Source organism: Heptranchias perlo, chromosome 3, assembly GCF_035084215.1.
Source record: "Heptranchias perlo isolate sHepPer1 chromosome 3, sHepPer1.hap1, whole genome shotgun sequence".
Lineage (NCBI taxonomy): Eukaryota > Metazoa > Chordata > Chondrichthyes > Hexanchiformes > Hexanchidae > Heptranchias > Heptranchias perlo.
In genome coordinates this window covers 103,426,199-103,449,869 of record NC_090327.1, presented here as the reverse complement: position 1 = coordinate 103,449,869, position 23,671 = coordinate 103,426,199, and the positions used below count along the sequence as shown (strand labels likewise).

Below are 23,671 nucleotides of genomic sequence, written 5' to 3'. Positions count from 1 at the left end.
GTTACTGTTCATTGAATTGCTCTGCACTGTTACTGTTCATTGAATTGTTCTGCACTGTTACTGTTCATTGTATTGTTCTGCACTGTTACCGTTCATTGTATTGTTCTGTACTGTTACTGTTCATTGAATTGCTCTGCACTGTTACTGTTCATTGTATTGTTCTGCACTGTTACTGTTCATTGTATTGTTCTGCACTGTTACTGTTCATTGTATTGCTCTGCACTGTTACTGTTCATTGCATTGTTCTGCACTGTTACTGTTCATTGTATTGCTCTGCACTGTCACTGTTCATTGTATTGCTCTGCACTGTTACTGTTCATTGTATTGTTCTGCACTGTTACTGTTCATTGTATTGTTCTGCACTGTTACTGTTCATTGTATTGCTCTGCACTGTTACTGTTCATTGTATTGTTCTGCACTGTCACTGTTCATTGAATTGTTCTGCACTGTTACTGTTCATTGTATTGCTCTGCACTGTTACTGTTCATTGAATTGCTCTGTACTGTTGCTGTTCATTGTATTGTTCTGCACTGTTACTGTTCATTGAATTGCTCTGTACTGTTACTGTTCATTGTATTGTTCTGCACTGTTACTGTTCATTGTATTGTTCTGCACTGTCACTGTTCATTGTATTGTTCTGCACTGTTACTGTTTATTGAATTGCTCTGCACTGTTACTGTTCATTGAATTGCTCTGTACTTTTACTGTTCATTGAATTGCTCTGCACTGTTACTGTTCATTGAATTGCTCTGTACTTTTACTGTTCATTGAATTGCTCTGCACTGTTACTGTTCATTGAATTGCTCTGCACTGTTACTGTTCATTGAATTGCTCTGCACTGTTACTGTTCATTGTATTGCTCTGTACTGTTACTGTTCATTGTATTGTTCTGCACTGTTACTGTTCATTGTATTGTTCTGCACTGTTACTGTTCATTGAATTTCTCTGTACTGTTACTGTTCATTGTATTGTTCTGCACTGTTACTGTTCATTGCATTGCTCTGCACTGTTACTGTTCATTGTATTGTTCTGCACTGTTACTGTTCATTGTATTGATCTGCACTGTCACTGTTCATTGTATTGTTCTGCACTGTTACTGTTCATTGTATTGTTCTGCACTGTTACTGTTCATTGCATTGCTCTGCATTGTTACTGTTCATTGAATTGTTCTGCACTGTTACTGTTCATTGTATTGCTCTGCACTGTTACTGTTCATTGTATTGTTCTGCACTGTTACTTTTCATTGCATTGCTCTGCACTGTTACTGTTCATTGTATTGCTCTGCACTGTTACTGTTCATTGAATTGTTCTGCACTGTTACTGTTCATTGTATTGCTCTGTACTTTTCCTGTTCATTGTATTGTTCTGCACTGTTACTGTTCATTGCATTGCTCTGTACTGTTCCTGTTCATTGTATTGTTCTGCACTGTTACTGTTCATTGCATTGCTCTGCACTGTTACTGTTCATTGCATTGCTCTGCACTGTTACTGTTCATTGAATTGTTCTGCACTGTTACTGTTCATTGTATTGCTCTGTACTGTTACTGTTCATTGTATTGTTCTGCACTGTTACTGTTCATTGTATTGTTCTGTACTTTTACTGTTCATTGTATTGTTCTGTACTGTTACTGTTCATTGTATTGCTCTGTACTTTTACTGTTCATTGTATTGTTCTGTACTGTTACTGTTCATTGTATTGCTCTGCACTGTCACTGTTCATTGTATTGTTCTGTACTGTTACTGTTCATTGTATTGCTCTGTACTGTTACTGTTCATTGTATTACTCTGTACTTTTACTGTTCATTGTATTGTTCTGCACTGTTACTGTTCATTGTATTGTTCTGCACTGTTACTGTTCATTGTATTGCTCTGTACTGTTACTGTTCATTGAATTGCTCTGTCCTTTTACTGTTCATTGTATTGTTCTGCACTGTTACTGTTCATTGTATTGCTCTATACTGTTACTGTTCATTGTATTGCTCTGTACTTTTACTGTTCATTGTATTGTTCTGCACTGCTACTGTTCATTGTATTGCTCTGCACTGTCACTGTTCATTGTATTGTTCTGCACTGTTACCATTCATTGTATTGTTCTGTACTTTTACTGTTCATTGTATTGTTCTGTACTGTTACTGTTCATTGCATTGCTCTGCACTGTTACTGTTCATTGTATTGCTCTGCACTGTTACTGTTCATTGTATTGTTCTGCACTGTTACTTTTCATTGCATTGCTCTGCACTGTTACTGTTCATTGTATTGCTCTGCACTGTTACTGTTCATTGAATTGTTCTGCACTGTTACTGTTCATTGTATTGCTCTGTACTGTTACTGTTCATTGTATTGTTCTGCACTGTTACTGTTCATTGTATTGTTCTGTACTTTTACTGTTCATTGTATTGTTCTGTACTGTTACTGTTCATTGTATTGCTCTGTACTTTTACTGTTCATTGTATTGCTCTGTACTGTTACTGTTCATTGTATTGCTCTGCACTGTCACTGTTCTTTGTATTGTTCTGTACTGTTACTGTTCATTGTATTGCTCTGTACTGTTACTGTTCATTGTATTGCTCTGTACTTTTACTGTTCATTGTATTGTTCTGCACTTTTACTGTTCATTGTATTGTTCTGCACTGTTACTGTTCATTGCATTGCTCTGCACTGTTACTGTTCATTGAATTGTTCTGCACTGTTACTGTTCATTGTATTGCTCTGCACTGTTACTGTTCATTGTATTGTTCTGCACTGTTACTTTTCATTGCATTGCTCTGCACCGTTACTGTTCATTGTATTGCTCTGCACTGTTACTGTTCATTGAATTGTTCTGCACTGTTACTGTTCATTGTATTGCTCTGTACTTTTCCTGTTCATTGTATTGTTCTGCACTGTTACTGTTCATTGCATTGCTCTGTACTGTTCCTGTTCATTGTATTGTTCTGCACTGTTACTGTTCATTGCATTGCTCTGCACTGTTACTGTTCATTGTATTGCTCTGCACTGTTACTGTTCATTGTATTGTTCTGTACTGTTACTGTTCATTGTATTGCTCTGCACTGTCACTGTTCATTGTATTGTTCTGCACTGTTACCATTCATTGTATTGTTCTGTACTTTTACTGTTCATTGTATTGTTCTGTACTGTTACTGTTCATTGTATTGCTCTGTACTTTTACTGTTCATTGTATTGTTCTGCACTGTTACCATTCATTGTATTGTTCTGTACTTTTACTGTTCATTGTATTGCTCTGCACTGTTACTGTTCATTGTATTGTTCTGCACTGTTACTGTTCATTGTATTGCTCTGCACTGTTACTGTTCATTGTATTGCTCTGCACTGTTACTGTTCATTGTATTGTTCTGCACTGTTACCATTCATTGTATTGTTCTGTACTTTTACTGTTCATTGTATTGTTCTGTACTGTTACTGTTCATTGTATTGCTCTGTACTTTTACTGTTCATTGTATTGTTCTGCACTGTTACCATTCATTGTATTGTTCTGTACTTTTACTGTTCATTGTATTGCTCTGCACTGTTACTGTTCATTGTATTGTTCTGCACTGTTACTGTTCATTGTATTGCTCTGCACTGTTACTGTTCATTGTATTGCTCTGCACTGTTAATGTGCATTGTATTGTTCTGCACTGTTACTGTTCATTGTATTGCTCTGCACTGTTACCGTTCATTGTATTGCTCTGCACTGTTAATGTTCATTGTATTGTTCTGCACTGTTACTGTTCATTGTATTGCTCTGCACTGTTACCGTTCATTGTATTGCTCTGCACTGTTACTGTTCATTGTATTGCTCTGTACTGTTACTGTTCATTGTATTGCTCTGTGCTGTTACTTTTCATTGTATTGTTCTGCACTGTTACTGTTCATTGTATTGCTCTGCGCTGTTACTGTTCATTGTATTGCTCTGTGCTGTTACTGTTCATTGTATTGCTCTGCGCTGTTACTGTTCATTCTATTGCTCTGCGCTGTTACTGTTCATTGTATTGTTCTGTGCTGTTACTGTTCATTGTATTGCTCTGTGCTGTTACTGTTCATTGTATTGCTCTGTGCTGTTACTGTTCATTGTATTGCTCTGTGCTGTTACTGTTCATTGTATTGTTCTGTACTGTTACTGTTCATTGTATTGTTCTGTACTGTTACTGTTCATTGTATTGCTCTGCACTGTTAATGTTCATTGTATTGTTCTGCACTGTTACTGTTCATTGTATTGCTCTGCACTGTTAATGTTCATTGTATTGTTCTGCACTGTTACTGTTCATTGTATTGTTCTGCACTGTTACTGTTCATTGTATTGTTCTGTACTGTTACTGTTCATTGAATTGCTCTGCACTGTTACTCTTCATTGTATTGTTCTGTACTGTTACTGTTCATTGTATTGCTCTGCAATGTTACTGTTCATTGTATTGTTCTGTACTGTTACTGTTCATTGAATTGCTCTGCACTGTTACTGTTCATTGTATTGCTCTGCACTGTTACTGTTCATTGAATTGCTCTGCACTGTTCCTGTTCATTGTATTGCTCTGCACTGTTACTGTTCATTGTATTGCTCTGCACTGTTACCGTTCGTGGTATTGCTCTTCACTGTTGCTGTTCGTGTTATTGTTCTTCACTGTTACTGTTCATTGTATTGCTCTGCACTGTTACTGTTCATTGTATTGCTCTGCACTGTTACTGTTCATGGCATTGTTCTTCACTGTCACTGTTCATTGTATTGCTCTGTACTGTCACCGTTCATTGTATTGCTCTGCACTGTTACTTTTCATTGTATCGCTCTGCTCTGCAAGGCAAATATATACCCTTCTTAAAGTGCAGTGCCCAGAATTGAGCGCAGTCCTCCACATGGGTATGAGCAAGTCTTTATATGACTGAAGCATAACCCTTTGTATTACAGCCCGCTCGAGATAAAGGCCAATATTCCATGAGGCTTTTTGATTGATTTTTGTACCTGTCCACTTGTTTTTTGTGATTTGTATGCATGGACACTCAAATCTCCTTGCTCCTCCACAGTTCCTTATCTCTCACTATTTGGAAGATAGCCTGATTTGTCTTTCTTGGTCCTAAAGTGGATGACCTCCCACTTCTCCACATTGCCACAGTTTTGCCCACCCGCCTAAACTGTTTTGTAACTTCCCGCTCCCATAGACTGGGGATAAAACAGTGTAAAAGGCAAGTCGGGGGAGGAATTCCTGAAATATGCACAGGAAAACTTTATTGATCAGTATGTTTCCAGTGAGGAAGGAAGCAGTGCTGGATCTAGTTCTGGGGAATGAAATAGGACAAGTGGAGCATGTTTCAGTGGGAGAGTATTTGGGAAACAGTGAATTTGATATCATTAGGTTTAGAGTAGATATGGAAAAGACAGGGAGCAATCAAAAGTGAAGATACTCAACTCTAAGGAGGCTAATTTCAGGGAGGTGAAAAGGGATCTGGCCCAGGTGGAATGGAAACAAAGATTATCAGGTAAAAGGGTAAATGAGCAATGGGAGGCCTTCAAGGAGGAGTTGGACTGGGCACATTCCTATGAGGGGAAAGGAAGGGCATCCAAAGCTAGAGCTCCTTGGATGACTAAAGAAATTCGGATTAAAATTAAATAGAAAAAGGCAGCTTGTGATAAGTGTCAGGATCATAATACAGTAGAGAATCAAGCAGAATTCAGAAAGTACAGAGAACTGTAAACGGAAATAAGAGGGGCAAAGAGAAAGTACGAGAAAAGATTAATGGGTAATATAAAAGAGAACACTAAAGTGTTTTATAAACATATAAAGTGCAAAAGGATAGTCAAAAAAAGGGTGGGGCTGATTAGGGACTAAAAAGGAAATCTTCTTGTGGAGGCAGAGGGCATTACTTTGCATCTGTCTTTACTAAAGAGGATGCTGCCAATGTTACAGTAAAGAAGGAGGTGGTAGAGAAATTGGAAAGGATAAAAATAAATCAAGAGGAGGTCCTTAAATGGTCAAAGTGGAAAAGTCACCCGGTCCAGGTGGGATGCATCTTAGGTTACTGAGGGAAGTAAGGGTGGACATAACGGAGGCTTTAGCCATAATCTTTCAATCCTCCTTGGATACGGGAGTGGTGCCGGAGGACTGGAGGCTTGCAAATGTTACAGCCACGTTCACGAAAGGGGAGAGAGATAAACCAGGTAACTACGGGCCAGTCAGCCTAACGTTGGTGGTGGGAAAACTTCTAAAGACCATAATCTGGGATAAAATCAATTGTCACTTGGAAGAACATGGGTTAATAAATAGCAGCCAACATGGATTTGTCAAAGGCAAATTGTGTCTGACAAACTTTGAGTTCTTCAATGAAATAATGGAGAGAGTTGATGAAGGTAATGCAGTTGATGTTGTGTATATGGACTTTCAGAAGGAGGATACAGTGCTACATAATGGACTTGTTAGCAAGATTGAAGCCCGTGGGATCAAAGGGGCAGTGGCAGCATGGATATAAAATTGGATAAGAGACAGAAAGCAGAGAGTAATGGTCAATGGTTGTTTATCAGACTGGAGGGAAGTATACAGTGGTGTCCCCGGGAAGTCGGTACTGGGACCACGGCTCTTTTTGATATATATTAATGACTTGGACTTGGGTATATGGGGCATAATTTCAAAGTTTGCAGATGACACAAAGCTTGGAAATGTAATAAATAATGAAGGGGATTGTAGCAGACTTCAGGAGGACATTGACAGATTGGTGAAATGGGCAAATCCATGACAGATGAAATTTAATGCAGAGATGTGTGAAGTGGTGCATTTTGGAAGGAAGAATGAGGAGAGGCAATATAAATTAAATGGTACAATTTTAAAGCAGGAACAGAGAGACCTGGGGGTTCAAATACACAAATCTGTGAAGGTGGAAAGTTGAGAAAGCTGTTAAAAAAGCATATGGGATCCTTGGCTTTACAAATAGAATTGTAAACAATTTTACAACACCAAGTTATAGTCCAGCAATTTTATTTTAAATTCACAAGCTTTCGGAGACTTCCTCCTTCCTCAGGTAAATTTACCTGAGGAAGGAGGAAGTCTCCGAAAGCTTGTGAATTTAAAATAAAATTGCTGGACTATAACTTGGTGTTGTAAAATTGTTTACAATTGTCAACCCCAGTCCATCACCGGCATCTCCACATCTTTACAAATAGAGGCATAGAGTACAAAAACAAGGAAGTTATAGTGAACCTTTATAAATCACTGGTTAAGCCTCATCTAAAATATTGTGTCCAATTCGGGGCACCACACTCCAGAAAGGATGCCAAGGCCTTGGAAAGAATGCAGAGGAGATTTACCAGAATTGTACCAGTTATGTGGAGAGACTAGAGAAGCTGGGATTCTCCTCCTTAGAGCAGAGAAGGTTAAGGGGAGATTTAATAGAGGTGTTCAAAATTGTGAGTGGTTTTGATAGAGTAGATAGGGAGAAACTATTTCCACTGGCAAGAAGGTTGGTAACCAAAGGACACAGATTTACAAATCCAGGGGGTGATGAGAAGACATTTTTTAACACTGCAAGTTGTTATGATCTGGAATGCACTACCTGAAAAGTTTGTGGAAGTAGATTCAATCGTAACTTTCAAAAGGGAATTGGGTATATACTTGAAAAGGAGAAATTTGCAGGGCTATGGCTAAAGAGCAGGGGAGTAGGACTAATTGGTTCGGTGTTTTAAAGAGCCGGCACAGACACGATGGGCCAAATGACCTCCTTCTGTGCAGCATGATTCCATGATTGTATGAATCTACAAATTGCACCACTGACTGTGTCTTCCAACTTAGTGTCATCTTCAATCTTGGATATACAACTCTCTTTTCCTTCATTTATGTCATTGATAAATGTGGTGAAAAGCTGGGGCCCCAGTACAGATCGCTGGGAATACCAATTGTCACGTCCCGCCAATCAGAGTATGTACCCTTCATCGCTACTCTCTGTCTCCTACCTCTTAATGAATTTCCAACTCTTGATGCAAGGTTGCCTTTATTTCCATGCTTAATCATTTTGCTAATAATCTTTTCTGCAGAACCTTATCAAATGACTTCTGGAAGTCCATATAGATAACATCCATAGACTCTCCCTTATCCATCACATTGGAGACCTCCTCAAAAAATTCAACTAGATTATTCAGACATGACTTGATTTTCACATATCCACACTGACTCTCTCCGATGAGCTTAAATTTGTCAAATTTCTCAGTCACTTTGTCCCTAATGACAGATTCTAATGACTTCCTCACAACTGACATTAGATGTTGTCCTATGTTATTGTATGTTACTTTGTATCATATTGTCCCACATCATTGTATGTTGTGTTGCCTTGTAGCATGTCGTCCTACATCACTATATGTTGTGTTGCCCTGTATTTTGTTGTCCTACATTACAGTATGTTGTATTGCCTTGTATCATGTTGTCCAGTGTTACTGTATGTTGTATTATCTTGTATCATGTTGTCCTATGTCGCTATATGTTGTGTTGCCTTGTATCATGTTGTCCAGCGTTACTGTATGTTGTGTTGCCCTGTATTATATTGTCCTATATTACAGTGTGTTGTATTATCTTGTATCATGTTGTCCTATATCACTGCATGTCATGTTGCTCTGCATTATATTGTGCTATGTTACTGTACATTGTGTCCAATTCTCTTGGTGACTTCCTTGCTGGCCTTGTATTGGATTTTTAGGATCTCAGGCCTTTATCTGCAGTACATTTAAAGCTTATATTCACATCTCTTTCATATATTCCCTCAGCAATACCTTGTCCAAGTGAAAGAGCTAATAATTAGAAAAAAAAACTTTCCTACTGAGCATGATTGGATGAATAATTCCTCTCATGTGATTCTGTCATAAGGGCTTGGAATTCCCTCCTCCCCTGGATTTCCACTCACCAATCTGACCCTGACACAGTATCCTGGATCGGGGGTCATTATCCCTACAGGATCCTCACCACCAAAACGGAGCTTGTTGCAGCCCCTTAAAGGGGGCAGAAGAGCCCCCAGGAGGCTAAATTTGAATTTTGTTGGCCTCTTTTGAGGTCTAGGCCTAAAAAAGGAAAGGTTGTTGGGCCAGAGGAGAAGGAGAGATGCCCACTTCTAGGTCCCTTTCCTCCAAATGGATGGGCGTTCAGCCACTGCCCCAGGGACAGCTGCACCCCTCTCCTGACGATCCCTGGAGTTGGTGGCAGGAAGGGCGAAAGGCAGGGAAATTGGGCAGATGCTGGGCCCCACCTGCCCAATGCCTTTTCCATGTGGTGGGGTAGTGAAGGAGGGGCTGGTGGTCTGTCCTGCTTGGGCGGGGGGAGAAAATGTAGTTCAGGATGGGGATGTGGCTTTAGGCCTTCCTGTCTGATTTTCCAATTTCAGGTGGTACAGCAGAGGAAGATCCAGCCCCAGCACTCCAAGTGCAAGTAAGTATCCACCGTGAACATAATTGTCAAATGGCCATTCATCATTGCATTTAAGAGAAAACAAGTTTCTTTGTTCTATATTCATAGTAAATTACTTACAATTGCTTGAAATACGTGCAGAATGACTATCCCCACAAAGGAAACTGAGATGGGTGGAACTGAAATGAATTGGTTTAAAATACAGTATGAATCTTAACCCAGAACATATAGTCCAGTACTCAGATATCAAGCAGTTCTGAGATATGGAATAATGTGCAACTTTTACAAGGATCTGTTGGGAGCACAGATGTTGCACATGCGACAGAAGCAGCATTAATTCAATTACAATTTATAGTGATTTTTCCATAGATACTTTTTGCAACAAGGCGTAAATTAATGAAAAACTGTGAGATTTCTTACATTTTGCAGAATGGTTCTAAAATCCAGCATTTCTGACTGAGGGCTTTGCTTTTTTGCTGTTAACTCTGCACCCTGGTCAGCTTCTGGGTTGGATTCAGTGTCAGTTTTATTCGAGGCTGAAGGAGCTGGTGAGGTCACTGGGCTTTGTCCTGAAACAGAAGGCACTGGCAGAATTGTTCCTGCATTGGAGTTGGGCGCCTGTGAGGTGGTGGCCAGTCCTGATACAGGTGTCATACAGCTGATTGAAGGGCAAGGCCAGTTCCCTGATGTTGCATCCCCTGTTTGCTTCAGCACTTCTAGATACGAGCAGAAAGACGACTGCTCCTCCATCAAAATCTGCAACTGCTGAAAGACAAACCAGAAGTTTAGCACAATTTTATTTTAAAACTTGCTCATATTTTCTACAGTTGCTACAAATCATCAAATTCAGAAGAATGGGTTGGATGTAAAGCAACACCACCCAACATATATATTTGAAAGGGAAACAAAGGCAGTTTGGAAAAGCAAAGGAACATGCCAACAAGTTAAATCTTACAAACTAAGATCAGGTGGAGTTACTGAATAATAACTAGGAACAAAAGACCAAACTTGTCACTGGCTGCTCATCCAACAAGCTAGCAAGTCTTCAGACAAACATGTTAGACCTCAAATATCCCAGTCCCACTCCGGTCATCAAATCTTGACCAAGTTCCAATTTGTTCCTGGATTTTGAAGGCAAATTCAGATGTAGCTGGTGTGGAATTTCACTTCATGGAAACATGGATCAAAAATAGGGCTCTGATTCTCCAACCCAAGCTCCCGTCTGATGAGGCTTCGTTACGAGAGCACAACCTTGCTGACTTTGCCCTTCTGTCTCATATTGGCAGAATCTTTCCTGTTCCATGCAAATGTGATTATTAGCAATGTTTTGGTTTCTGTTGACTTTGTGCATGAGATTGAATTCTACATTAATTACTGCAACATGAGAAAGCATGAAATGAGAGAAGAAAATTTCGCCCATCAAGCTTGCCCCTCCAACAGAACTTGTACAATTTGTACAGTTGTCAACTACCATCTTCTGAAGGAGGCATACAACCACGGCTAACACTTTTAAGAGGGAAAATCATGGAATTTCTACCCTCTCATGAGCAACAAAAATCTCCTGGAAGTTAATTTTAAGTCTATAATGTTCAACACCAACCAACTGTATTCCTAAAGTTCCGACAAACATGGAATCTACATGTTCTATAGATTATTTGACCACCTGTGTCTATATTTATACAATTGTAAACAATTTTACAACACCAAGTTATAGTCCAACAATTTTATTTGAAATTCACAAGCTTTCGGAGGCTTCCTCCTTCCTCAGGTGAATGTGGAAATGAAATCCTCGAACCCTTCGCATTTATAAATCACAGAACAATACCTGGTGATTACAGAAAGTCTTTCCAACTGCCCGTTGCCAAGGCAATCACAGTGTGCAGACAGAGAGGTGTTACCTACAAGGCCACCGAATATACAAACAACCAAAAAAAAAAGAGAGAGGCAGAAACATAGAAACATCCGGAAGGAAGTAAAAGTCAGCAAATGACCCGTTATATTAAAAACAGATAACATTTGTTCACTGGTGGGGTTACGTGTAGCGTGACATGAACCCAAGATCCCGGTTGAGGCCGTCCTCATGGGTGCGGAACTTGGCTATCAATTTCTGCTCGGCGATTTTGCGTTGTCGTGTGTCTCGAAGGCCGCCTTGGAGTATGCTTACCCGAAGGTCGGTGGCTGAATGTCCTTGACTGCTGAAGTGTTCCCCGACTGGGAGGGAACCCTCCTGTCTGGTGATTGTTGCGCGGTGTCTGTTCATCCGTTGTCGCAGCGTCTGCATGGTCTCACCAATGTACCATGCTCCGGGGCATCCTTTCCTGCAATGTATGAGGTAGACAACGTTGGCCGAGTCACAGGAGTATGAACCATGCACCTGGTGGGTGGTGTCCTCTCGTGTGATGGTGGTATCTGTGTCGATGATCTGGCATGTCTTGCAGAGGTTACCGTGGTAGGGTTGTGTGGTGTCGTGGACACTGTTCTCCTGAAAGCTGGGTAATTTGCTGCGAACGCAACACCAACAACAGCCAATCTCCAGACGCCATCCTACAACTCATCCACTTCATCCTGGATCACAATGTCTTCACCTTCGATAACCAGTTCTTTACCCAAACACACGGAACAGCCATGGGGACCAAATTCGCACCCCAATACGCCAACATTTTCATGCACAAGTTCGAGCAGGACTTCTTCACTGCACAGGACCTCCAACCAACACTATACACCAGATACATCGACGACATTTTCTTTCTATGGACCCACGGCGAGGAATCACTAAAGAGACTACACGATAACATCAACAAGTTCCATCCCACCATCAAGCTCACCATGGACTACTCCTCAGAATCAGTTTCTTTCTTGGACACACGAATCTCCATCAAAGACGGGCACCTCAGCACCTCACTCCACCACAAGCCCACGGACAACTTCACGGACAACTTCACGATGCTCCACTTTTCCAGCTTCCACCCTAACCACGTCAAAGAGGCCATCCCCTATGGACAGGCCCTGCGAATACACAGGGTCTGCTCAGATGAGGAGGAACGCGATGGACACCTACAGACGCTGAAAGACGCCCTAGTAAGAATGGGATATGACGCTCGACTCATCGATCGACAGTTCCGATGGGCCAAAGCGAAAAATCGCATAGACCTCCTCAGAAGACTAACACGGGATGCAACCAACAGAGTACCCTTCATCGTCCAGTACTTCCCCGGAGCGGAGAAACTACGCCATGTTCTTCGCAGCCTTCAACATGTCATCAATGACGATGAACACCTCGCTATGGCCATCCCCACACCTCCACTACTCGCCTTTAAACAGCCACCCAACCTCAAACAGACCATCATTCGCAGCAAATTACCCAGCTTTCAGGAGAACAGTGTCCACGACACCACACAACCCTGCCACGGTAACCTCTGCAAGACATGCCAGATCATCGACACAGATACCACCATCACACGAGAGGACACCACCCACCAGGTGCATGGTTCATACTCCTGTGACTCGGCCAACGTTGTCTACCTCATACGTTGCAGGAAAGGATGCCCCAGAGCATGGTACATTGGCGAGACCATGCAGACGCTGCGACAACGGTTGAACGGACACCGCGCAACAATCGCCAGACAGGAGGGTTCCCTCCCAGTCGGGGAACACTTCAGCAGTCAAGGACATTCAGCCACCGACCTTCGGGTAAGCATACTCCAAGGTGGCCTTCGAGACACACGACAACGCAAAATCGTCGAGCAGAAATTGATAGCCAAGTTCCACACCCATGAGGACGGCCTCAACCGGGATCTTGGGTTCATGTCACGCTACACGTAACCCCACCAGTGAACAAATGTTATCTGTTTTTAATATAACGGGTCATTTGCTGTCTTTCTCTTCCTTCCGGATGTTTCTATGTTTCTGCCTCTCTCTCTCTCTCTCTCTCTGTTTTTTTTTGATGTGGAGATGCCGGTGATGGACTGGGGTGGACAAATGTAAGGAATCTTACAACACCAGGTTATAGTCCAACAAATTTATTTTAAAATCACAAGCTTTCGGAGATTATCCCCTTCATCAGATGATGGGTTTTTTTGGTTGTTTGTATATTCGGTGGCCTTGTAGGTAACACCTCTCTGTCTGCACACTGTGATTGCCTTGGCAATGGGCAGTTGGAAAGACTTTCTGTAATCACCAGGTATTGTTCTGTGATTTATAAATGCGAAGGGTTCGAGGATTTCATTTCCACATTCACCTGAGGAAGGAGGAAGCCTCCGAAAGCTTGTGAATTTCAAATAAAATTGTTGGACTATAACTTGGTGTTGTAAAATTGTTTACAATTGTCAACCCCAGACCATCACCGGCATCTCCACATTGTATTTATACAGGCTGTAATCCTGGCACCAACACTGGCATTATGCCCACTGGTGCCCTGCAGCGTGACCCTGATGGAGTAGGCAGGGTCCGGGAGGGGGGGGGGGTGCTAATTTCTATGGGCCCTGCACTATTATTGGTGCATCTTTGGGTGTTCCGTTTGCCTCACAGGCTGAAAACTGCAGTGGGACTTTTCTTCTCTGGGGAGAGTGCCAGGTTTCCTCTTCTCCCCCGACCACCACCCCCCCGCCCCCACCCACCCCCTCCTCCGTACCCAGGAAAATGATGCATTGTGGCCTCGGAAGCCTCTGTGTCAGGGGCCACTTAAAAACTCCACACTCCCAAATCTTCGAGGCTCCTGGCCCTGACACTGGCCTGGACTCCCCTCCCCGTCCCACCCCCATTGAAGCCCAATTGCATTCTTCAAGAGGCTAGTACACCTGACCACACTAACCGTATCCTAACTCGCACCAAGTCCCGTTCACCCATCACCCCTGTGCTCACTGTCCTACATTAGCTTCTGATCCACCAATGCCTCAAATTTACAATTCTCATCCACAGAGTTTGATTTTGTTTTCCTGTCCTCTTGTTCTAAGGTTCGAATATCTAAGCTTGGTCAAAATCCTGGAACTCCCTACCTAGCAGCACAATGGGAAAACCTTCACCACACGGACTACAGCGGTTCAAGAAGGTGGCTCACCACCACCTTCTCAAGGGCAATTAGGGATGGGCAATAAATGAAGGAAAGAGAAAGGCTGAGCATCTTGAGCAGCAGTTCGATTGTTCTGAACCCACTTACGCACTCTGACTGGGCAAAGAGGAATAATTGACATTGGCCTGGATTTTCCATGAATATTTTCGCCATAGTAATCCAAATGGTGGGGGTGGGGGGGCAGGTGGAGCAGCAGCTGCTCAGCCTGGGTTTCTGGGGCCAAGAGAAGCACTCCTGCTGCTTCCAGCTCCACAGAAATGAAGAGGGACTTGCTTTTCATGCATGGCGCATGCTCCACCCAGTTCAGCCTAAAAATTGCCGTCATAGGACCCGATTTAATGATGTAATCAGCTGGGCTTCCTCTTCAGGTGGTTGCTCAGCTCTCCTACTCGGGGGACCCCAGCAAAATGGTGACAACCACCAAAATGGCGGTAACAGGATGGTAAGTTCAGGTCGCTACCACTCCATTTCCACTGGGCAAGAGGCCTTAAAATTCAGCCTATAATGTGGAAACTGCACTGTGCAATATTGTTTGAATGTTTAACATATTTACATCAAATTTCTTTTGCTCACTATTTTAGGTTGTAATGCTTCAGTTTAAATAGTAGATGGAGGGTTTACTAATGTCAGACAACTTAATTTCCAAGTTTATATTACTGGGTAGAGAAAGGAAGGTTGATTCCCAATTTGGGTGGTCCCAGGGAGGATTGGCACTCACAGGGAACGCTTGACAGGAAATCTCAGGTCCAATTTCCCAACAAGAGCTTCCCTGCGAGCTCCACTCCTCACTGGGACCTCTTCCCCCATTCAAAGAATCAGCCCTCAGATCCCAATTAATGCTGAAATGTACTGTAATTCTTTTAGATAGAAAAATGCTGAAAGAACAATTAATCCAATCATCGAAATTTCCCTTGATAATAATCATTCAAATTTCTCAGAAAATTATGAGAAAAATGATCACGAAATTTGACCTGAATGTTCTGATTTAATTCACTCCCATTTTGCATTATATACTCCCAGGAATCTGGACTGCTTTCAGCACTCCATCTCCTATAAACTAAGTATGCAACAGCTCAAAGGCGTGGCCAAATGTGAATTGTTTGGAGCTGGTAAGTTTTGTCATTGAGTGAAACGTGTTGATGCTGGCTTCCTTTTATATTAATCTCACCATTCTCATTCCTTCTCCGACTTGCCGAGTCCAATCCTCTAGCTGAACCTCCATCTCTGCGACTTCTTGACGCACTGCTCGTCGGAGTGTCTGCAGTCGTTTCACATCCTCTCTGTCACAACACAAATACTGATTAAATAAACACAAGTTACTATGGCCAATATTACATTAAGCACAATTTTTAAAAATTCGTACTTGAGAGGTGGCTGACACTGGCAAGGCTGCATTTATTTCCTCTAACTAGTTACCTTGGCAACTGAATGGTTTGCTAGACCACCTCAGAAGGCATTAAGAGTCAACCACAAAGTGTGGGACTAGTTAGGTATAGGCCAAACAGGGTAGGGGTGGCAGATTCCTTTCCCTGAAGGACATTAGTGAACCAGTTGGCTTTCTAACGACAACGGCAGCTTTTGTGGTAATTTTTTCTGGTGCTAGCCACAAATTACCAGATTTATTGAATTCGACTTTACAATTGCCATGGTTGGATTTGATCTCACAACCTCTGGATTGCTAATCCAGTAAAATAGCCACCTCACTAGTAAGAATATTTACATGATGCCCCACCAAATATGCACATCTCCAATACTGGTACTTGTAAAGCGGGGAACTCTTCATCTCTAAGCCATCGTGAATCCAGCCCGGAATAATGAGATGAAAGCCTCCTCTCCATGTTTGCTAGAAGAATAATTAATTCAGTTGCGTTTAAAAACGAATCCAGAGTACGAAACTGCTCATAATCAGACATTAATTGCGGGTTGCGTGGGAAAATGGTACATTGGGGCAGTGGGTCCAAGATGCAGGCTGTGGGCCTCTATCCGTGCTGTATAACTCTATGACTCTATGACTAAGACTCTATAAACCTGGAGTTTAGAGATCAGTTAGCCTAACATCTGTTAAGAAGGAAACACTTGAGACTACATAGGACATTACCAATGCTCATCTAGAGACATAAAGGCCAAAAGGAGCAGTCACCAAGGATTTGGATCCATCAGGACATGCTTCACTAGGCTGCTGGAATTCTTTGAGGAGTAACTAAAGGTTCATGCAATTAATGACATAATTAATACTGGGATTAAAAACTGGATTGGTGATAGGAAGCAAGAGTGATTATAAATGAAAAAGGCAGTCTTTGGAGGTCAATTATGAGTAGAAATTTGTGGTATCTGTTCTGAGTTTACTATGCACAAATAAATTGGAAGAGAGAACTCCTTGTAGTATTAGAATATTTCCTGATACTAAGTTATGTGTCCAGGTGCCAATCATAAGAAAGATAAACAGCATTTGAAGAGATCTGAGCAGAGATGGGCCAGGGGGGGAAAGCAGAGAGTGGTTGAGCCATACAGACCAGAAGGGCCCCAGCATCAGTCCCCGTTCTGTGCTGAGTTGGCTGCTCTCAGACAGGGTTGGTGGTAAGGGTTTTACAATGGGCTTCAGAAACCCAGGTTTAGTAGAGGAAAATCAGCCAGGATTTACCCCTCTGATCATTGTCCAGTGATGGCTGCTGGCAGTGCATGTGCGATGACATCGCACAGTGAGAACAGGGTTAGGCTCAGCAGTTGCTTAGCCTGCTTATACTCCTTGGGCTGCCTCACATTTGAAGAATGGCAACTTTGGCAAGAAACCTTTGGGCAGCTGTACCCCAGCAAAGAGTTAATGCCTTCAGAAAAGATGAAGTATGAAAATTAAGGAAGATTAGCAAAAGAAGAGATTCAGATCAATTAAGCAGATGGTCTAACGAATGATAGATAGATTTCAGCCTTAGCTCAGTGGTAACACTCTCAGCTCTGGGTCAGAATCTAGGTTTACACTTCAGTGCAGTATTGAGGGAGTGCTGCACTGTCAAAGGTACCGTCTTTCAGATGAGAAGTTAAACTGAGGCCCTATCTGCCATCTCAGGTGGATGTAAAAGATCCCATGGCACTTTTTCGAAGAAGAGTCCTGGCCAATATTTATCCCTCAACCAGCATTACATTGAATTTACAGCACAGAAACAAGCCATTCGGCCCAACAGCTACATGCCTCCTCCCACTTTATTTAATTCATCTCCCCTATCAACATATCCTTCTATTCCTTTCTCCCTCCTTACTTATCTAGCTTCTGCTTAAACATCACTAAAAAAAAGAGATTATCTTGTCATTATCTCACTGCTGTTTGTAGGATCTTGCTGTGCGCAAATTGGCTGCCTCATTTCCTACATTACAACAGTACTGTAAATTGGCTGTAAAGCGCTTTGGGATGTCCCAAGGCCATAAAAGGCACTATATAAATGCAAGTTCTTTCATTCTTTCAGAGAAATATAAGGTAATGCATATGCATGACTGAGATTGATAGATTTTTGCACTCTAAGGAAATCAAGGGATATGCGATTGGGTGGGAAAGTGGAGTTGAGGTCGAAGATCAGCCATGATCCTATTGAATGGTGGAGCAGGCTCGAGGGGCCGTGTGGCCTATTCCTGCTCCTATTTCTTATGTTCTTATGGAATGGGAAACAACTTCCATCTGATGAAGGGGTCTCCATTTAGCAAAAAAAGAACAAATTTGGATGTGATTATTGATCATTCATTGAAACGTTCCAGTATGTGAAGGTGTTATCAGTCAAAACTAATCAAGTACTAGCATACATCGCAAGGGCATTTAACTATAAGGTGAAACAACTTATTCTAACCATATTTAAAGATACACCAAGTGGATTTTTGCCACCCAAACCACAAAAATATATTGATGCACAACTAGAAGCGACTTAAATTTGGCCAGTTTGGGTTAATTTGCCAGATTCCCTTGGCTGAAATCAGATATCAAGTGCTCATATTCAAAGAAACAAAATATTCTCGTTAGGATGTATTTTCTTTATCCCTAAAGTTTGCCCATTACCACGGTGAGTATTTGCCATTTGTCGCACGAGATTCACACCAAAGGCAATATTGTGTTGAGTTTTGGCTACTGGCCTCACTTTCCTCTACCGAAACTGAGCATTGCTCTAGGATCATACTGGAGAGCAAAATTAATTCCTGGCTTCTTTTCCCCACTACTAACCACCTCCTTAATTTCTTTCCCCTGCCCCTTTACTTCTAAAATCTAGTGCGAGGAACTCGTGACCTTCTTTTATCACCAAAATATAGGCCATCCGTTCAGATGCATCTGCTTCTCCCACCCAGGCCCATCACTTATCTTAACCTTAAAGCTCTCTATCTAGTTTTTCTGCCATCTCCCCATGCCCTCTCCAAGCTTATTACCCACCGACTGTTCCCTTGAATCCATTCCTACTGATGGCTCCCATGCTAGACGATATTGTAAATTATTCCTTCTCCTCACGTACTACCCCCGCCTTTCAAAACTGCCATTATCACCCCCTCCTCAAAACCCTTCACCCCTCTGTCCTTGCAACTGCCACCCATCTCCAACTTCTATTTCTGCTCCAAAGTCCTTGACTGTGTTGCTGCCTCCCAGATGCTCGCCCATCTCTCCACAACGTCCTGTTAGAATCTCTTAAATCTGATTTCTGCCCCTCCCACAGCACCAAAGTCGCATCCTCCATGACATTGGCCATGGTGCACTATCCCTTCTCATCAACCTTAACCTCTCTGCAGCCTTTTACATGCTTGACCACACCATTCTCCTCCAAATCCTCTCCTCTGTTGCATACCTCAGTGGTACTGCCTTCACGTGCTTCCACTCTTACCTATCCGTTCATGGTCAGAGCATCTATAGGAATGGCTTCTGTTCCCATCCCCGCACTATCATCTTGGGAGTCTCCCAAGGATCTATCCTTGGCTCCCACCTCTTCCTCATCTACGTGCTGCCCCTTGGCAACATCATCCGCAGGCACGGGGCTAACTTTCACATCTACACTGATGATATACAATTCTACCTTAAAACTACCTCTTCCGGTCCCTCCTGTGTCTCTGTGTTGTCAGACATCTTGTCCATTATCCAGTCTTTGAACCACAATTTCATACAATTAAACATTGGGAACACTGAAGCCATCTCTTTCAGCCCCCACTACAAACTCCATACCCTCGCCACCGACTTCATCGACCTCTCTGGCCATTGTCTCAGTCTAATCCAGACTGCTTGCAACATCACCATCCTATTCGAACCCGAGCTGAGCTTCCGACTCCACCTCTCTATCATAAAGACAGGCTACGTCCACCTCCGTAACATCACCCACTGCCACTCTTCTCTCAGCTAATGAAGCCCTCATCTATGACTGTCACCTCCAGGCTTGACTATTTCAATACACTTTCCCAGCTGGCCTCCCATCCTCAACCATCCATAAACTTCATCTCATCCAATCCCTGCTGTTCATTTCCTATCCTGCACCAATTCCTGCTCACCGATCATTCCTATCCCCATTGGTCTACATTGTCCCTACAAATTAAAATTCTTATCCTTGTGTTTGTCTCTCCATGGTCTAGCCCCACCCAACCTCTGGAGCCTCCTGTGCTCCACCAGTGCTACAACCTCCACCCCCAACCCAAACTCTCCATTCCTATAACTCTGGCATCGTTTGCATCCTCCTATCCTTTGACCCACCATTAGTGGTTGTGCCTTTAGTTGCCATGGCCCTATGCTCTGGAATTCCCTCTAACCCCTTCATCTCTCTCTCCTCCTGTCAGACCGTCCTTAAAACCCACCTCTTTGAACAAGTTTTTGTCACCCTCCAAATATCTTATTTGGTTTGTTGTCCATTTTTTACCTTATGAATCTGTGAAGCTCCTTGGGACATTTCTCTACATTAAAGGTGCTATATAAATGCAAGTTGTTTTATTTTGTTTGTTTGTTTTCATGGGAGGCATGCAATTTCTGGTTCTACAGTAACTGTCAATGAGGGGCCAGTCAATTCTTGGCACTGTAGAAGGGACAGGAGAGTTCAATCCACTGAATTTGATATGGTTAGATAATTATATGCGCTCCCTGTGCAATGTTCTTGTGTACAGGGAGTGTTGTAGTCTCAGGTACGTCGGGAATAAGGATAGCGGCAGCTTTTAAAGGTCTGCTGCTCTTTACTCACTATCCTGCCTGTCAGATGCCAGAACTTTCCCTTTTAATGAGGAGACATTGCATGTTTTACTTGAAGAGGTGGGAAAGAGGAGAGTCTCCATTTTTGTGGTAGAGGGTAACCCTCCTCTCAGAGCAAATGTACAACTCAGCTAGCTGGAGGTTGCCCAGTGAACTGAATCTCCCACACCCATAGCTTGTGGGAGCAGATGAGGAAGTAATTGTCTGGGCTGAGGAAGATGCCAAGGATGTTTCACAAACTGAAATGAAATGAAAGCAGGCATGAAATGTCACCAATGGAGCATGAAAATCACTGGTATAACTCTCACGTCTTGTGTCTCCAAACTATTATGTCTGGAATGCTTTAGCTGGAACTTGTTTGCCTTCCAAGCTCATTCACTCAGTAACATGTCGTCACCTCTGTCTACAACAACAATTTACATTTATATAGTGCTTTTAATGTAGGAAAACGTCCCAAGGCACTTCACAGGAGTGTAATAAGAAAAAAAAAATTGACACCGAACCAAAGAGGGAGACATTAGGACAGGTGACAAAGCTTGGCCGAAGAGGTAGGTTTTAAGGAGCGTCTTAAAGGAGGAGAGAGAGGTAGAGAGGAGGAAAGATTTAGGGAGGGAATTCCAGAACTTGCAGTATGGCACTGTATTGGCCTTGCTATTTAATGCAGAATCATATCCTGCATGACCCATGCTAACCCAAGTTTCTCTGTGTGCAGCAGCCTCCCAAAATGATATCCCTGACATCAGAGACAGAGAGGAAACTCGGCCATCTCATGAGCGCTCATTGCCCGAGCACCAGCTCACCTTGAGTGAGTCAGAAAGAGAGGGTCAGGAGGTAGCAACTGGTGAAGCACACAGCAAGTGGAGCGCAGCAGAGGAGAAGCATTGAGGAGATGAGCAGGCTAAGGCCAGATGTCCCCATGCTGCGGGGTCCAGGGATTTATACCAAATGGGGTCTGCATACAGCAGGACACTGGGGAATGAGTAGATCGTTTCATATCTCTTGAGAATTTTCAGAGCTCTTCCTATGGAATGGCATACAGAAATGTAGCTCTGTCAACTGCGCAGGCTTGTGAGAGGCTTATGGAAACCTGCAGTCCCCCATGGAGCCAGTGGCAACTCCACATCTATCTGAAGAGGAGCCCCCCTTGAGGACAGTGGGGAAAAACAAAGATGCAGTTGTGCTGGCCATCATTGAGACTAATCGTGTTGGGACCTGAGGATCCAGGTTACAGGTGGTTCTCACTTCTTCTGGCTTTAAGAAATCGTGGGATAAACTTGAGAGAACATTTATAGTGGACTTCACTCTCTACCTGGTCATTTGCAAGGGGCATGGCAGGAGGAGGCACAGTTCAGACAGATTGCTCGACAAATAATACTCAATCCACCCAACCTCCTCAGAGGCTTGAAGCAATGGCAGGTGCTGGGCCATCTCATGACCCAGCACAAAAAGTTACAGCATCCCAGACATATGAAGAGTCGCCCATTGAGGGACAGCAGGCTGTAATAAAGCTTAATCCTCCCTCTGAGGTCAGATGGAGCACAAGATTGGGTGCTGGATGACACACACCGTATGCTGTCAACAGCAATCACGGGGGAAGTAATTATTGACACAGACACAGAAATTAAATAGCTGGTTGCACCCTCTTAGGGAAATGTACTGTGTAGAGTTATTGTCAGAAGGGACATATTAATGTTGGCCCCAGGCAGGAATGGTAGATCAGGCAGCAGTGATTAAGCAGAGCATGTTGTTCACAGGGCCAGTGTGGTATGGAGGGCAGTTCATGCAGAGGCACATTTACAGATTTTAAGTGAAAGTCCTATCCATCAATTCAAATCTTCCTGGCTGCACATCAGCTTCACCAATTTCCGGCTCTTCATCTCCTCCTTATCCTCTTCATCCTCTTCCATCACCTCCTCTTCTTCTTCCTTTGTCTGGGCTAAACTTCCTTGTCTTCTGACTGAAGAGTTTCCCCTGTTTGGATTGCAAAATTATGCAGGATACAGCAGATAATTTTAGACACCTTCTGAACACTGTAGAACATTACCTTCCATCTCTCGATTTGTTTTCTGCTTCAACCGGCCAATTGTATGTTCTACCAGAATTCGGTCGGAGGCCTTAGTTTTATTGTATTCTGTTCTGACCCTGTTCGGGAGGAGGCTCTAAACATAGTTATAAACCATGGCTTGAGTGAGTATCCCTGCTGTCCAACAACCAGCTGTCCAGCCTAACAGCTCCTTCAAATAGTGATGGCATGGTGGGTTGCCACAAGCTGAAGGCTGCATGGTTGCAGCTGGAGTATCGCAAATTCATCAGGGTTATACTATTCCTGGATACACGAGTCCCATCAATGAGGCCCTATACTTTAGGGAAGCCTGCTACCTAGAAAAAGTGCTTTGCCCTCTCGAGCTGTTGCCTCCTTTCCAATGGACAAAAGTGTTTCCTCCATCACCTGCTGGATGCATTGTTGCAATGAAGACTGACGAATGTGGCAAATGTAATCAGTGGCAACTTGAAAGAAGCCAGTTGTGCAAAAATTCAATGTCATGGTGATTTTCACTATCCCTGTGGTGGATCTTGTCTGGACGTAGCGTTCCATTAGACAGTGTAATTGTGATAGCTGCCCTCGTGAAGCATAGACAACAAATGCAAGTCTTCTCAGACATCCTCCAGTCGGGATTCCTGGGTCTGATTACCTGGCACCTGGGCGGAGTCTGAGTAGGTGCCAAACCCAACTGCCTCTCTTCCCTCTGCCTGAATTCCTCTTCCTCCTCCACATCCAGGATGGCCATTGGAAGGTCCAATGCTGAGCAGTGTCGTTACAGCTAAGGTTTGAAACGCTCCAATTTCTCATCCCGGTGACATCATTCGAAAACACAATGTCAGGTTCCACATGTACGCTGATGACACCCAGCTCTACCTCACCACCGCCTCTCTTGACCCCCTCCACTGCCTTTGATTTGTCATGTTGCTTGTCCGACATCCAGGATTGGATGAGCAGAAATTTAGTCCAATTAAATATTGGGAAGAACGAAGCCATTATCTTCAGTC

General features: G+C 42.9%; 1 protein-coding gene across 2 annotated transcripts in view; it reads right to left on the bottom strand.

Moving 5' to 3' along the window:
- itprid1 (ITPR interacting domain containing 1) overlaps positions 1-23,671 on the bottom strand; it is a 145,063-nt gene that overhangs the window by 9,610 nt on the left and 111,782 nt on the right. The window contains exons 15-16 of one of the 2 annotated variants that reach the window (XM_067981380.1): positions 15,605-15,716; positions 9,789-10,133 (exon numbers count right to left, since the gene is read on the bottom strand). In XM_067981380.1, coding sequence (XP_067837481.1) covers positions 9,789-10,133; positions 15,605-15,716 — 457 coding nt within the window. The remainder of the gene's footprint in view (positions 1-9,788; positions 10,134-15,604; positions 15,717-23,671) is intronic. The other variant, XM_067981381.1, reaches the window with a different exon arrangement.